At 43.4% G+C, this 14,605-nt stretch overlaps 1 protein-coding gene and 1 long non-coding RNA gene across 2 annotated transcripts; both read left to right on the top strand.

Moving 5' to 3' along the window:
* Nucleotides 1-414: 414 nt before the first annotated feature.
* Nucleotides 415-5,050, top strand: LOC113443799 (torsin-1A). The gene is made up of 5 exons (XM_026712241.2): nt 415-671; nt 1,286-1,551; nt 2,303-2,478; nt 3,242-3,369; nt 3,837-5,050. Exons 1-5 carry the CDS (start codon nt 461-463, stop codon nt 4,085-4,087), a joined length of 1,032 nt encoding a protein of 343 aa, XP_026568026.1. The 5' UTR covers nt 415-460; the 3' UTR covers nt 4,088-5,050.
* Nucleotides 5,051-10,906: 5,856 nt separating this feature from the next.
* LOC148124537 (uncharacterized) lies at nt 10,907-13,738 on the top strand. The gene is made up of 3 exons (XR_015739775.1): nt 10,907-11,383; nt 11,601-12,337; nt 12,811-13,738. It is a non-coding gene; the product is annotated as an uncharacterized LOC148124537 (long non-coding RNA).
* The last annotated feature ends 867 nt before the right edge of the window (nt 13,739-14,605 follow it).

The following is a 14,605-nucleotide window of genomic DNA, read 5'->3' as shown; positions in this document are numbered from 1 at the left end:
TTATATATATTTGGGATCAGACCCAGAGCAAAACCACCCTGCAATTCATCCTTTTACAAAACCAGGCCCTAGCAGGCACAAGTAGGTCACCCTCAATTTTTAAAAAAGAGAATTTCTTGCAATTCACACGAGGGCTGGAACGCGTGTCAGTACTTGGCCGCCCAGGTGGACGTGCATCCAAGACTTGCGGGTCGGGGGTGACGTTGAAAACGCGCGATTTGGCTTGCTGACCCGGGTCTACTGGTTGTGCGAAGACCCAGAAGGCGAAAACCCCGACGGGCTGCAAGCAGAGGAAGCAAAGCCACGCCCCCTCTGTCTCCGACAGTCAATGGCCTTCCCGGCCGGGCTAGTTTGCCCGACGCAAAGATGGCGCCCGCGGAGCCGGAAGCCGCTCGGGCGGAAGCGGAAAAGCGACGCTGAGGTGAACTAGGCAGCGGCCCAAGTGTGCCTGCGGGCGGCGATGAAGCCTCTCCGAGCGCCCGGGGCGGTGTGGGGCCTGGCCTTGGTGCTGTGCCAGCTGGGCCCGGCGGCGCGGGCGATGGACCCGATGACCCTGAGCATCGCGGTGGCCGGCGCCGCCTCGGCCCTCACCGGCATCATCTCCCTTCCGAGGCTCTATTGCTACTTCGCCGAGTGCTGCGTGGAAAGGCCTGCAGCACAGGTCGGGAGAGGTGGGTGACGTCAGGGCTGTGGGAAGGGGCGGGGCCGCTGGGGACGTGGAAGGGGGAGGGCGCTTTGACGTCAGAGGAGGTGGGCGGGGCGCCGCAGCAAGTGATTAACCAGGACGTCCTCGACTTACGACCACCAACATTCAGGTTGCTGAGCAAGATCGACATTAAATGAATTTTTGCCCCGTTTTATGACCTTTCTTGCCACGCTTAAGAGAATCACTGCAGGTGTTACATTACACCACTGTGAAGCAAATCCGGCTTCCCCCTTGGCTTTGCTCAGCCGAGAGTCTGAATTTTGATCAGGTGACCATGGGGAGGCTGCAAATGGTCCTAAGTGTGAAAAACGGTCATAATTCGCTTTATTCCCAGGTGCTCCTGTAACTTTGGACGGTTGCTAAAGGAATGGTTGCAAGTGAAGGATTCACCGTACTCTCTCACCGCTTTTTTCTAAGTGGTTTTAAAACATTTTTTTAATGAGTTTTATTGATCTCCCCTCAGAAAGTAGGTAAAACATTACTCTTGTTTCTGCAGAAAACTTTCAGGTGATCGCTCTTTTTTTAATTTATTTATTTCTGGCTTCTCCCACCGTTCTTCTCCTCCCCTTCCCACTGCAGATCTTAAGGACAACCTGGGGAAAAAAGTCTTCGGCCAACACCTGGTGTCGGAGGTGGTTGTGAAAGCCGTGATGGGGTTTCTGACGAACCCAAACCCGAAGAAACCCCTGGCGCTCTCCCTGCACGGATGGACAGGGACGGGCAAAAACTTCGTCAGCAAGATTGTGGCGGAAAGCCTTTACGACGAAGGGCTCAAGAGCAAGTACGTCCACCAGTTTGTGTCCACGCTGCACTTCCCACACCAGCAAAACATCAGTCAGTACAAGGTGAGCTGATCCGGAGGACCCTGCAGGCAAGCCCATTGTTTTCCTCAGTAACAGGTAACCCTCGACTTACAACAAGTTCACTTAGGGACCATTCGAAAGGCCCTGGTTGTTTGTCGCACCGCCTTTGCTGGCCTCCCCAAGTTATGTGATCAAAAGTCGGACTCGGGGGTCATTTGATTGCCTTTTGTGAGCTGAAAGACATTTCTTTACCAAACTAGGTAACATCATCAGTGGTGGTGAGGTAGCACTGCTTTCGTTTTATACACAAGCCTTGTCAGTGTCGGTGAGACTGTTCTCAGTGGTTCCTTGATTGGGCTGCTGTTTACCTTATTTGTTTGAGTTGGTAGTTCCTTGTTTTGTTGACTTCTTGATTGTTGGTCTATTGATCATCATCCTCTTTTAATGGCCCCATAATCCCTTGCGGGATGGAGTCTGGGCAACTGGAGCTGAGTGTTCACTGGCCGGATGCCTTTCCTGTCACCAATACAGAGTTTTGTTCAGCACATATATTCTCAGTATGCCCAGAGAGAGAAGTATCTGCCTCTACGTAGGATCAAACTCACAACCTCCTGATTGTGAGGCAAGAACTCCACCTCTAGGCCACTTCAGTGTTGACCTACTATTAATCTTGGTTTTAATCTCTGGTCATCTGGGTATGGATTGCCGGGGAGTGTGATTATGCCTTTTAGTTTCCTTTTCTGCTTTTTTTTGGGAGGGCTCCTTCAGTTCAGCTTTGCTTTTAATCTCTCAGGACCAATTGCAAACATGGGTTCGTGGCAATGTGAGCGCCTGCGCAAGGTCAGTCTTCATATTTGACGAGATGGATAAAATGCACGCTGGACTCATAGACTCCATCAAGCCTTTCCTGGAATATTATGAAGAAATAGATGGCATCTCGTATCGAAAAGCGATTTTCATTTTCCTCAGGTGAGGCACCATGCCAGGGCTGGGTCGACAGCAACAACAACAACAAAAATGTATATTTTAAAACAAATTTGCTGGAGAGAACGTTTCCTAGATTTCAGGATTCTAGTTTTTAAAAAATCCGGGTTATTGTAAACCTAATTTTTGTCCCTTTATTGCTTATGTACCAGTGTCACTTCTGTATTTCTGTCCTTCTCAAATATTTCCCCAGCAAATGCGGGTAGTCCTGAACTTATAGCCGCAATTGGGACCAGAATGTCTGTTGCTAATTGGAAAGGGGGGGGGGCAGCCATTGAACTGAATTACAGGTATACAGGTAGTTCTCTACAACAGTTTGTTGATATAAGAGATGGTATGAGAGAAATTCACGTTTGCTCTCAACAACTTGCTGCATGCAGCTTGCCTTTTTTACACTGTTACCATGAAGGGGATCAGGACCCTTTCCTCCCCCATAAGCCATGCAACCCACATTGCTCTCTTCTCTGTTTCTCCCTGCGTGCCCTAGGATGAAGAAAGGGTGGGCCTAGGTCTTCCTCTGAACTCCCTCTCCCTTGCTCTCCCTCTCCCCTGCTCTGCCCAGCTGGACTTTGCCCTTCCCCAGTGTCTTCCACAGCCAGCGGAGCCACAATCCCACTCCCTGTCAGTTGTCCGGCTTCTTCCAAGTCAGATTCTGACAGGAGCATGACATGACCATGAGGATACTGCAAGATTTTTAAGTGTGAAAAAGAGTCACAAGTCTTTTTTTTTTTTAATGCTGTTCCTTCAGCAATGCCGGAGCTGAAAAAATAACCGAAATGGCTCTCAACTATTGGAAGAATGGAAAGAAGAGGGAAGAGCTGACTCTGCATGTTTTGCAACAATCATTGTCAAATTCTGTGTTTAATAACAAAAATAGTGAGTAACACATTTATTTATCATTTGTTTCCACCCATTGCTTCTTGTCCTGCTTTCAGTTGCTTCAGAGAAAAGCAGAATAACAGATTTAGAAAGGACCCCAGAAGTCTTCTAGTCCAACTCCCTGCACAAGCAGAATTCACACCATTATGGATAAATCTGTTATCCATAGCATAGCATTATCTCCAATCTGTTTTGAAAACCTCCAGCGATGGAGCACTTACAACTTCTGGAGACAAGTACTTCCACTCATTTATTTTGTCAGGAAATTTCTCAGTTCTAGGTTGCTTCTCTCCTGGATTAGTTTCCATCTGTTGCTTCTTGTCTTGCCTTCTGGGGCTTTGGAAAGTAAGTCGACCCCCTCTTCTTTGTGGCAGCCCCTCAAATACTGGACTGCCCATAGTTGCTTTTCTTTTAATCGCTTTACAAAGGAATCCCACTCAAGGCAACGTGCTTTTTTTTTGCAGGTGGATTTTGGCACAGCAGTCTGATCGATCGAAATGTCATTGATTACTTCATCCCATTCCTGCCTCTGGAAATCAGCCACGTGAAAATGTGCATCAGGTCTGAATTGGAATCTCGGGGCCACGCGGTCAATGAAGATGTGGTCTCTCGGGTGGCCGATGAGATGACCTATTTCCCCAAAGAGGAGCGGATCTATTCTGACAAAGGATGCAAGACAGTTTACACAAAATTAGATTTCTATTACGATGTTTAAAATCGTTTTCCGCTTGCAACTTCAGAGAAGTGGGGAGAAAATACGCCCGGACAGAGGACTCAAAAGAAACCAAATCGCTTTTTTCCCCAAATTTAATTTTATCCTATGTAAATAGGACAATTAATTGAGACTGGGGAAGAGCTGGGATCTTGGATGTCTAAAATGGTGGCTCATTCATTAAGAGAACAGTTTCTCGGTCCATCCGTGGAAATAATGTTTTTAATCATGACTGTGTTTTGGTCCACATCACGAGCGCTTTAGGGAACACGTCTATCTGGAAGTGAAAACAGTTCTAATTAGATAACGGTTGATATGAAAAGTATTCTGATTTTTGTCTTTTTGAAACATTTGTGACTTCTAAGAAATGAATGTTTTTGAATGCATGCATTTAAAAAAAAAATTCTACAAATTAACAGCTTGAATCTTTCCAGTAATCTTGAGCTAATGTAGTACACTTCGTTAGAAATGATTCTTTGGATATCCTTCGATCTGCTTTTAAAGAGCCTTTATTCTGTATGGAAACCAGTGTTGGTGCTAAAAAGAGAGAGAAAATAAGCTAGAAAATTAGAAACAAACAAAAGATTTGACACTATTTCAGGGAGGTTTTTTTTGTAACTTTGGAATAAAACACAACTTGCTATGTTAACTACTGACCGGGCTGAACAGCAGACATATTCCAAGTATTTTGAGAATCAACCGCAATTCCTTGAAGCAAGAACATATCAGAACCAATTCTGAAAGCGTTGCCTTCATGCCCAGACACAGAATTTCTGAGAAAGTTTTAATGTTGGGGTCTCTGCAATCATTAGCACAATATTCCTTTTCCTCCACCTATCCAAATAAAATGGCTTTGTGAAACAGCTTTCCTTAACAAGAAGGTATTCATCTTTTACAACCGTTTGTTGAAAGTTCTGGAATATTTTTGTGAATAAAGAAAAGAAAACCCGGTTGGTTAATTCTGAAGGCCATTATCGTAGCCTGTCTGGAGGGCGCAACATGGTGGAATATTTTGAGCGGAGCTTCATTAAAAGCGCAACTTGTGTAGATTGCTGCTGCCATGGGAAATGGGGTGGGATTTTTATTATATAGTGGATTTGTTAATTTTTTTTAAAAAAAAGCCATCCCCTTGCCAAGACCTCCTAAACCAGGAGTCCCCAACTCTCCGTCTGTGTAATACAATATCCAAAAGATCACAGTTTCTCCATTGCAACTTTATTCTAACACATGAAGTAGAAATAAGACAGTTTTTCTGCAATAGTTGGGTTTGCCCAACACAATCAGTCACCCACTTCAGAGTGCTGTGCAAAAATAGCTTGTATGGGTCATTTATAGTTCAGCGTCATTTAAGGGCAGAAAATCTGGTTAATTCCATAAACCACATTTTAAACCATGAAGAAATGCAGCCAAGACAGCCATTTATTATTTTGCACTTTCAGACAAGCTTTTGAAAACTTTGAACTGGAATGTGGGGGGAGGGAAGAGTTCCTATAATAGAAAAATGAAGAAATAATTTTGAATTTAGGTTACATTTCTTTCTCAGGGCAAGACACCATGTATCAAAATAATTATAACATTTAAGCAGAATCCCTAGAAAGCAAAATAAACTGGTCTGGGGATTTTGCTCTTAACAAAGAAAAGGTGGTGGGGGATAACATTCAATATTTGCAGAACAAAATAAAACCAAGCGCTTCCTGGCAAGATTGTAACAAGGGTGGAGAAAAATGCAAAGGAACAGGAAAAAGGGGTTCAATTTTAGAGATGTTTTGGACTACCGTTCCCATTAGCCAGCCTTTTTTTGGCGGGGGGAATTGCCTCTCTTGCAAAAGACTGGCTAATGGGAACTGTAGTCCAAAGCACTGTACATATAACCATTTTGTTTTATTTTTTGTAATTATTAAATTTTCAGATTTGTTTTTTAAAAAAGCAGGGGGGGAACCTGCTCAAGGGGTGGGGGGGAGCTCTCTGTGGCAAGAAGGGACTGTCCCTATCAACAGCCCTACCCTGGGAGTGGCTGATGGGACTTTTAATTCTCAGTACAAGCCCAAGTCACACCATCTCTCAATGCTAAAAAAGCACCGTTGCAAAAATAATGGGGAGACTTTGAAAACTGGGCCTTTGCAGCGGGGGGGGTGGGGGAGGCAAGCCCCCCTAAACCCTACTCCGGCTTCTCATGCACAGGGGGAGACCGATGGGATATGTAGTCCAAAGGATGGCCGGGCAGGGCGAAAAGTCCCCAGAGGGAGCGAAGCTTCGAGAAGAAGGCATTAACACACACACACAGCCTCCAATCTCCCTCACCTGTGCGGCACACCTGGCCCTGATGAGGCGTCTCCATGGCAACCGCCCCGGGAGGCGAGCCCGGCGGGGGGTCCAGGGCGGGAACGGAGGACCACCCGCACGTATGCCATCTCGCGCCCCTCCCGCCCGATTCCCTCGGGTCCGATTCCCTCCACGCCTACCTCGCCCGTTTATTGGCCGCTCTGAAAACCCGTCCCTCGGATTGGCCGGGAGGCCTCTCCTCTCCCGAAGGAAGGGGGCATTTAAAAGTCGGCGGGCTCCTCAGCTGTGTGTCAAATTAGCGAGCGCGCTGCCGAAGCGGCTGCCGCGTCTCTCGTCCCTTGAAAGGGGACGATGCTGCGGGGCGCCGGAGAGCCCAAAAAATATCTCAACGGCGCCCCCGCGGCCCAAGCCCTCGAGCTCAAGGCTGGGCAGAGCCTTTAGAGCTTTTGAGGTAATTCTGAGACTTGTTATAGTTATAGGATACGGAGGGGAGCGTGAGTTCTTTAGATAATTAATACTAGCCTATTGTTCTCGGGGAGTAAGGATAGCACCTGTGGTAATTTTAACCACGACGTGTATTCTAAGGAGTAAAAAAGGCAGGGGAGGCTGAGGTAATATCTCAAAAGGTGTGTTATTTAAAGGACTCCAATACCTCAGTCTTGCCAATAGGTTTGCTTCAGGGAATAACTCAAACCAGTGGAGTAATTCTAGTCAAGCCTCGAGTTTTTAAAAATTTGGTGGAGCCTGAGGTAATTTCAGCCATGTCCCTTTTAAGAGGACCAAACCACCACAGGTGTGAATAAGAGTTAAAAATTAGTTTTAAAGGCAAAATTTCCTCAGGAACTGACCTTGTTCTTAGGAATAAAGTGAATTGTTGGGGTCTGAGGTAATTTTAGCCAAGGCTCAAAGTTTTAGAGTAAAAGTTTGGTGGAGCCTGAGGTAATTTCAGCCATGTCCTTTTAAGAGGACCAAACCACCACAGGTGTGAATAGGAGTTAAAAATTAGTTTTAAAGGCAAAATTTCCTCAGGAACTGACCTTGTTCTTAGGAATAAAGTGAATTGTTGGGGTCTGAGGTAATTTTAGCCAAGGCTCAAAGTTTTAGAGTAAAAGTTTGGTGGAGCCTGAGGTAATTTCAGCCATGTCCCTTTTAAGAGGACCAAACCACCACAGGTGTGAATAGGAGTTAAAAATTAGTTTTAAAGGCAAAATTTCCTCAGGAACTGACCTTGTTCTTAGGAATAAAGTGAATTGTTGGGGTCTGAGGTAATTTTAACTAAGGCTCAAAGTTTTAGAGTAAAAGTTTGGTGGAGCCTGAGGTAATTTCAGCCATGTCCCTTTTAAGAGGACCAAACCACCACAGGTGTGAATAAGAGTTAATTAGTTTTAAAGGCAAAATTTCCTCAGGAACTGACCTTGTTCTTAGGAATAAAGTGAATTGTTGGGGTCTGAGGTAATTTTAGCCAAGGCTCAAAGTTTTAGAGTAAAAGTTTGGTGGTGCCTGAGGTAATTTCAGCCATGTCCCTTTTAAGAGGACCAAACCACCACAGGTGTGAATAAGAGTTAAAAATTAGTTTTAAAGGCAAAATTTCCTCAGGAACTGACCTTGTTCTTAGGAATAAAGTGAATTGTTGGGGTCTGAGGTAATTTTAACTAAGGCTCAAAGTTTTAGAGTAAAAGTTTGGTGGAGCCTGAGGTAATTTCAGCCATGTCCCTTTTAAGAGGACCAAACCACCACAGGTGTGAATAAGAGTTAAAAATTAGTTTTAAAGGCAAAATTTCCTCAGGAACTGACCTTGTTCTTAGGAATAAAGTGAATTGTTGGGGTCTGAGGTAATTTTAGCCAAGGCTCAAAGTTTTAGAGTAAAAGTTTGGTGGAGCCTGAGGTAATTTCAGCCATGTCCCTTTTAAGAGGACCAAACCACCACAGGTGTGAATAAGAGTTAAAAATTAGTTTTAAAGGCAAAATTTCCTCAGGAACTGACCTTGTTCTTAGGAATAAAGTGAATTGTTGGGGTCTGAGGTAATTTTAGCCAAGGCTCAAAGTTTTAGAGTAAAAGTTTGGTGGTGCCTGAGGTAATTTCAGCCATGTCCCTTTTAAGAGGACCAAACCACCACAGGTGTGAATAAGAGTTAAAAATTAGTTTTAAAGGCAAAATTTCCTCAGGAACTGACCTTGTTCTTAGGAATAAAGTGAATTGTTGGGGTCTGAGGTAATTTTAGCCAAGGCTCAAAGTTTTAGAGTAAAAGTTTGGTGGAGCCTGAGGTAATTTCAGCCATGTCCCTTTTAAGAGGACCAAACCACCACAGGTGTGAATAAGAGTTAAAAATTAGTTTTAAAGGCAAAATTTCCTCAGGAACTGACCTTGTTCTTAGGAATAAAGTGAATTGTTGGGGTCTGAGGTAATTTTAGCCAAGGCTCAAAGTTTTAGAGTAAAAGTTTGGTGGAGCCTGAGGTAATTTCAGCCATGTCCCTTTTAAGAGGACCAAACCACCACAGGTGTAAGTTAAAATTAGCTTCCAAGTAAAGTCTGAGGTAGTAATAGCTATGTCCTTGGAGACTAAAAGTACAGTACTTCAAGTAGGTAGAGGAGAAAATTAACTAAAATTACTTGAGTAAGAAATTTACCAGATTTTAACTTCACTCTCAGGAATAGGAGGCAATTTTAGCCAGGGGCAGTTAAAAGGGCAAAATTACCACAGGTGAACAACATTAAAATTAGCTTAAAGGAAAAATAGCTTCAGTATCTGGAGTTGCCCTTACTTTCTTGAATAAAGTCAACTCTGAGGACCTGAGGAAATTTTAGTCAAAGCTCCTTAAAAAAAGCAAAACATGTAGAGGACTAGTTGGTTTGAGCAACTAAAGGCAAAAGTTGATGAAAATTACTTCAGGTCCAGGAGTTGCCCTTACTTTCTTGAAATAAAGCCAACTCTTGGGGGCATTGTGAGGTAATTTCAGCCAAGGCTCAAACTTTTAATAAAATATTGATGGAATTCTAGGTAATCTCTGCCATGCCCTGTTAAAAACCACCATAGGAGAGTCAAAATTAAAGATAGCTTTAAAGGTAAAAATAAAATTACCTCAGGAGCTAACCTTGCTCTTAAGAATAAAGTGATTTCTTGGGACCTGAGATATTTTTAGTCAAGGCTCAAGTCCTTAAAAGAAGCAAAATATGTAGATACTAACCAAGTAACCAAAGGCAAAAGCTAACTAATTACTTGAAGTCTAGGAGTTGGTCTTATTTTCTTGAAATATCAATTCTTGAGGTCTGAGGTAACAATTCTTGAGGTCTGAGGTAGCCAAGTTCTTAGAATAAAATTTTGGTGGAGCCTGAGGTGATTTCAGCCATGTCCTTTTAAAAGGACCAAACCACCACAGGGGAATAAGAGTTAAAATTAGCTTTGGAGTAAAGTCTGAGGTAATCTTAGCTATATCCTTGCAGACTAAAAGTACTTCAAGTAGGTAGAGGAGAAAGTTAACTAAAATTACTTCAGGCCCAGGAGCTGAGTTTACTCTCACAAATAAACATGAGGCAATTTTAACCAGGGGCAGTTAAAAGGGCAAAATTACCACAGATGAACAAGCATTAAAATTAGCTCAAAGGAAAAACAGCTTCAATATTGGGAGTTGACCTTACTTCCTTGAATAAAGTTAACTCTGGCAACCTGAGGAAATTTTAGTTACAGTTCCTTAAAAGAAGCAAAAGATGTACAGAACTAGTTGTTGGTCTGAGGTATTACCAAGGGCACAATCTTCCAATTCATTAGTCCCTTTGTAAAAATTACTTTATTGATATTCTAGCCTCTGAACATCTGTTGGTCATTTGGTGACAGTGATTTTTTTTTCTTCAAAGGCATTAATCCAAATTGACCTGTAGACGAAGAAGAAGACATCAACAGTAAGACAGGTGGTTTAATTCATTGTCAGGTATATCGTGAAAGTTAGGAAGCCTGGCAGGTACTGTTTATTATGTTTATTACTGCAAAAATATTTGGGCCTTGCTAAAGTTTACTCTTAAGGCTTGCTTTAGCAAAAATTAAAAAAAAAACCCTACAACATATCGATAGTAAAAAGAGCAGTCATAATGTGACAAACCTAGATAAAAAGTATCGAAACATTTCTGACCTAGCATAATTTGGCTATTGGCTGTGGTTCTTAGAACCAGAGCGCATTCCACATTCCAACACAGGCTGGAGATGGGGGTGATGCCCCTGCTTAGAGGTTTTTCAGTCCCTGAGCTTCCACTCTGATGGTCACACTGAATGAGCCCGGGAGTCCATCCACTGCCTGTCTCATTGAGTCCCTGAGCAGACACGGTGGGAGACTCACACTGGAAGTCCTCTCTGGGGTCATCCTTGGGGGACCCTTTCAGTCCCTGAGAGAGAGCACTGAGGGCGAATCACACTGGAAGAGACAACTGCACCCAGCTAGAAGCCTCCTCCAGTGCCTGAGGACCCCCTCAGTGTGGTTCAGGCTGCAAAGGAAACCTTTGGGATCACCTCCATAAGAAATAATGCCTGTACCAGCCAGGCTTACAGTTGAAATGAGGCATTCTTGATGCCCTCTGAGCTAGGTGGCTTTCTTGTAGAGGTTTCATTATGAAATTAGGGAACATCTTCAGTGCTGATAGGGAGTGCAGTTTTCTCTCAGTTTGTGCTCTAGTCTAGTGGCTTCTTTCGGTGTTGGTAGAAATGGTCTTGGAGGTCCTTCGTTGGGTTTTTGTTGTTAGCTTCTTTGGCAGTTGCTTGACTGGACCATTCTTTATTATAATAGTGCTAAAACCCCAACGGCCATTTTTAATGCTAGGTGTGGCTGTTGACCTGTGAAAGATCTTAGTTGTCTAGTTTTGCAGACTGAAGGGAGGAGCAAGTGCGCCGTTGCTACCAGATACTTGAAAGAGACAACGCTTGCTGCGCATGGCAGAAAACCGAAAAGCCAAAGAAGAAGAAGAAAGCAAGAAAATTTATCCAGCCCAAGACTGTCAGCCTGCTGTGACATCACCTTCTATGCTGTGAGGTAAGTTCAGTTGAGTCTTGTATTCCTCAAAGTTTTGGGTTAATGGAGAGGGTTGGTCTCCCATTACTTGATGGTCTGTTCTGCCTAGGTAAGTAAGGGAAACCCCGGCATCTCAGGCAATAATAACCACTGTGTATTGTGCAATCTTAGGAGTAAATCTGCAATGGCAGCTGAAGTAATGTTAATTTTTTTTTTATCTTAATGGCATGTGCTACAGGCTCTAAGAAGACAGAAGACTCAGTTGTCAGCCTGCAGTGTTGATAGTAAAGAATGCAACTTCACTAAGTAAATCAAAACTGTCCTGCAGACAATAGATTTCATACTTTCTGGCCTGGCATAAATTTAGCCCTGGCGATGGTTCTTAGAACCAGAAAGGAAAACCCAATGGCCATTTTTAATGCTAGGTATGGCTGTTGATCGATTATAGATTTTATGGATTTCTGCCTGGCATAATTTAGCCCTGGCGATGGTTCTTAGAACCAGAAAGGAAAACCCAATGGCCATTTTTAATGCTAGGTATGGCTGTTGATCGATTATAGATTTTATGGATTTCTGCCTGGCATAATTTAGCCCTGGCGATGGTTCTTAGAACCAGAAAGGAAAACCCAATGGCCATTTTTAATGCTAGGTATGGCTGTTGATCGATTATATATTTTATGGATTTCTGCCTGGCATAATTTAGCCCTGGCGATGGTTCTTAGAACCAGAAAGGAAAACCCAATGGCCATTTTTAATGCTAGGTGTGGCCGTTGATCTGTAGAAGATTTTATAATTTCTGAGATTAAGGGAAGGAACAAGTGCACACCAGCTGCCAAATGTTCCTTGAAAGAGACAACACTTGCTTTGGCATGACAGAGGAAGAAAGAAAATGAAAGAAGAAACAAGAGCGCAAGAAATTGTCTCCAGCCCAAGTCCTTTCACCCTTTGGTTGTGATGAGGCCTCTATGCTGTGAGGTAAGTTCAGTTGAGACTTATATTGTTTGAAGTTTTGGAATAATGGAGGGAGGGGAATGGTCTTCCACTAAGTGATGGTCCATTCTGCCTAGATAAGTAAGGGTAAACCCTGGGTTAGAGGCCATATCATAGATATTGTGATCTCAAATTGCAAATGGAGACATGGGTACTCTATCTTTCTTATCTTCATTTTTAAGTGCTTTGGTTTTATTGTATTGCGAACAGTTGCTGGGGTGCATCCACAGTTTCGTTGTACAATGACAATAAAGTTCTTCTAATTCTAATTCTAGGAACAGTAAAATCTCTGGTCTGAGGTATTCCCAAGGGCACAATGTTCCAATTCATTCTATCGTGCCTTCTTTCACTGGTGGGATAAACCACATAAAGTCCCTTTGTAAAATGACTTGATATTCTAGTCTCTGAACATCTGTTGGTCATTTGGTGACAGTGATTTTTTTTTTCCTTCTTCAAAGGCATGAATCCAAATTGACCTGTAGACGAAGAAGAAGACATCAACAGTAAGACAGGTGGTTTAATTCACTCTCTGGTGTATCATGAAAGTGAGGAAGCCTGGCAGGTACTGTTTATTACGTTTATTACTGCAAAAATATTTGGGCCTTGCTAAAGTTTACTCTTAAGGCTTGCTTTAGCAAAAAAATTTTTTAAAAAAAACTACAACATATCGATAGTAAAAAGAACAGTCATAAGTGTGACAAACCTAGATAAAAAGTATCGAAACATTTCTGACCTAGCATAATTTGGCTATTGGCTGTGGTTCTTAGAACCAGAGCGCATTCCACATTCCAACACAGGCTGGAGATGGGGGTGATGCCCCTGCTTAGAGGTTTTCCAGTCCCTGAGCTTCCACTCTGATGGTCACACTGAATGAGCCCGGGAGTCCATCCGCTGCCTGTCTCATTGAGTCCCTGAGCAGACAGGGTGGGAGACTCACACTGGAAGTCCTCTCTGGGGTCATCCTTGGGGGACCCTTTCAGTCCCTGAGAGAGCACTGAGGGCGAATCACACTGGAAGAGGCAACTGCACCCAGCTAGAAGCCTCCTCCAGTGCCTGAGGACCCCCTCAGTGTGGTTCAGGCTGCAAGGGAAACCTTTGGGATCACCTCCCTCCCACCATCACACCCTAAGAAATAATGCCAGTACCAGCCAGGCTCACCGTTGAAATGAAGCGTCCTTGATGCTTTCTGAGCTCGGCGGCTTTCTTGTAGAGGTTTCATTATGAAATTAGGGAACATCATCAGTGCTGATAGGGAGTGCAGTTTTTTCTCAGTTTGTGCACTAGTCTAGTGGCTTCTTTCGGTGTTGGTAGAAATGGTCTTGGAGGTCCTTCGTTGGGTTTTTGTTGTTAGCTTCTTTGGCAGTTGCTTGACTGGACAGGATGACTGGATGAACGGCCATTTTTAATGCTAAGTGTGGTTATTGATCTATAAAAGATCTTGGTTGTCTAGCTTTGCAGACTGAGGAGAGGAACAAGTGTTCTGGGTGCTACCTAGTGTTGTGATTGATGATATATATTGTAGATTTTTGCCTGGCATAATTTAGCTCTGGCAATGGTTCATAGAACTGAGAAGGAAACCTCAATGGCCGTTTTTAATGTTAGGCATGACTGTTGATAGATTTTAGGTTTTATAGACTTCTGCCTGGCATAATGTAGCCCTGGCGATGGTTCTTAGAACCAGAAAGGAAAACCCAATGGCCCTTTTTAGTGTTAGGTTTGACTTGATCAATGATAGTTTTTATAGACTTCTGCCTGGCATAATCTAGCCCTGGCAATGGTTCTTAGAACCAGAAAGGAAAACTCAATGGCCCTTTTTAGTGTTAGGTTTGACTTGATCAATGATAGGTTTTATAGACTTCTGCCTGGCATAATCTAGCCCTGGCAATGGTTCTTAGAACCAGAAAGGAAAACTGAATGGCCCTTTTTAGTGTTAGGTTTGACTTGATCAATGATAGGTTTTATAGACTTCTGCCTGGCATAATCTAGCCCTGGCAATGGTTCTTAGAACCAGAAAGGAAAACTGAATGGCCCTTTTTAGTGTTAGGTTTGACTTGATCAATGATAGGTTTTATAGACTTCTGCCTGGCATAATCTAGCCCTGGCAATGGTTCTTAGAACCAGAAAGGAAAACCCAATGGCCCTTTTTAGTGTTAGGTTTGACTTGATCAATGATAGATTTTATAGACTTCTGCCTGGCATAATTTAGCCCTGGCGATGGTTCTTAGAACCAGAAAGGAAAATCCAATGGCCATT

The sequence above is a fragment of the Pseudonaja textilis genome, chromosome 17, assembly GCF_049901715.1.
Source record: "Pseudonaja textilis isolate UNSWEBS1 chromosome 17, rPseTex1.2, whole genome shotgun sequence".
Lineage (NCBI taxonomy): Eukaryota > Metazoa > Chordata > Lepidosauria > Squamata > Elapidae > Pseudonaja > Pseudonaja textilis.
This window is presented reverse-complemented; position numbering and strand designations above follow the sequence as displayed.

Coding starts and splice junctions, on each gene's coding strand:
- LOC113443799 (XM_026712241.2), top strand. CDS start 461: ATGAAGCCTCTCCGAGCGCCCGGGGCGGTGTGGGGCCTGGCCTTGGTG. Junction 672..1,285: donor TGCAGCACAGGTCGGGAGAG/GTGGGTGACGTC, acceptor TTCCCACTGCAG/ATCTTAAGGACAACCTGGGG. Junction 2,479..3,241: donor GCGATTTTCATTTTCCTCAG/GTGAGGCACCAT, acceptor CTGTTCCTTCAG/CAATGCCGGAGCTGAAAAAA.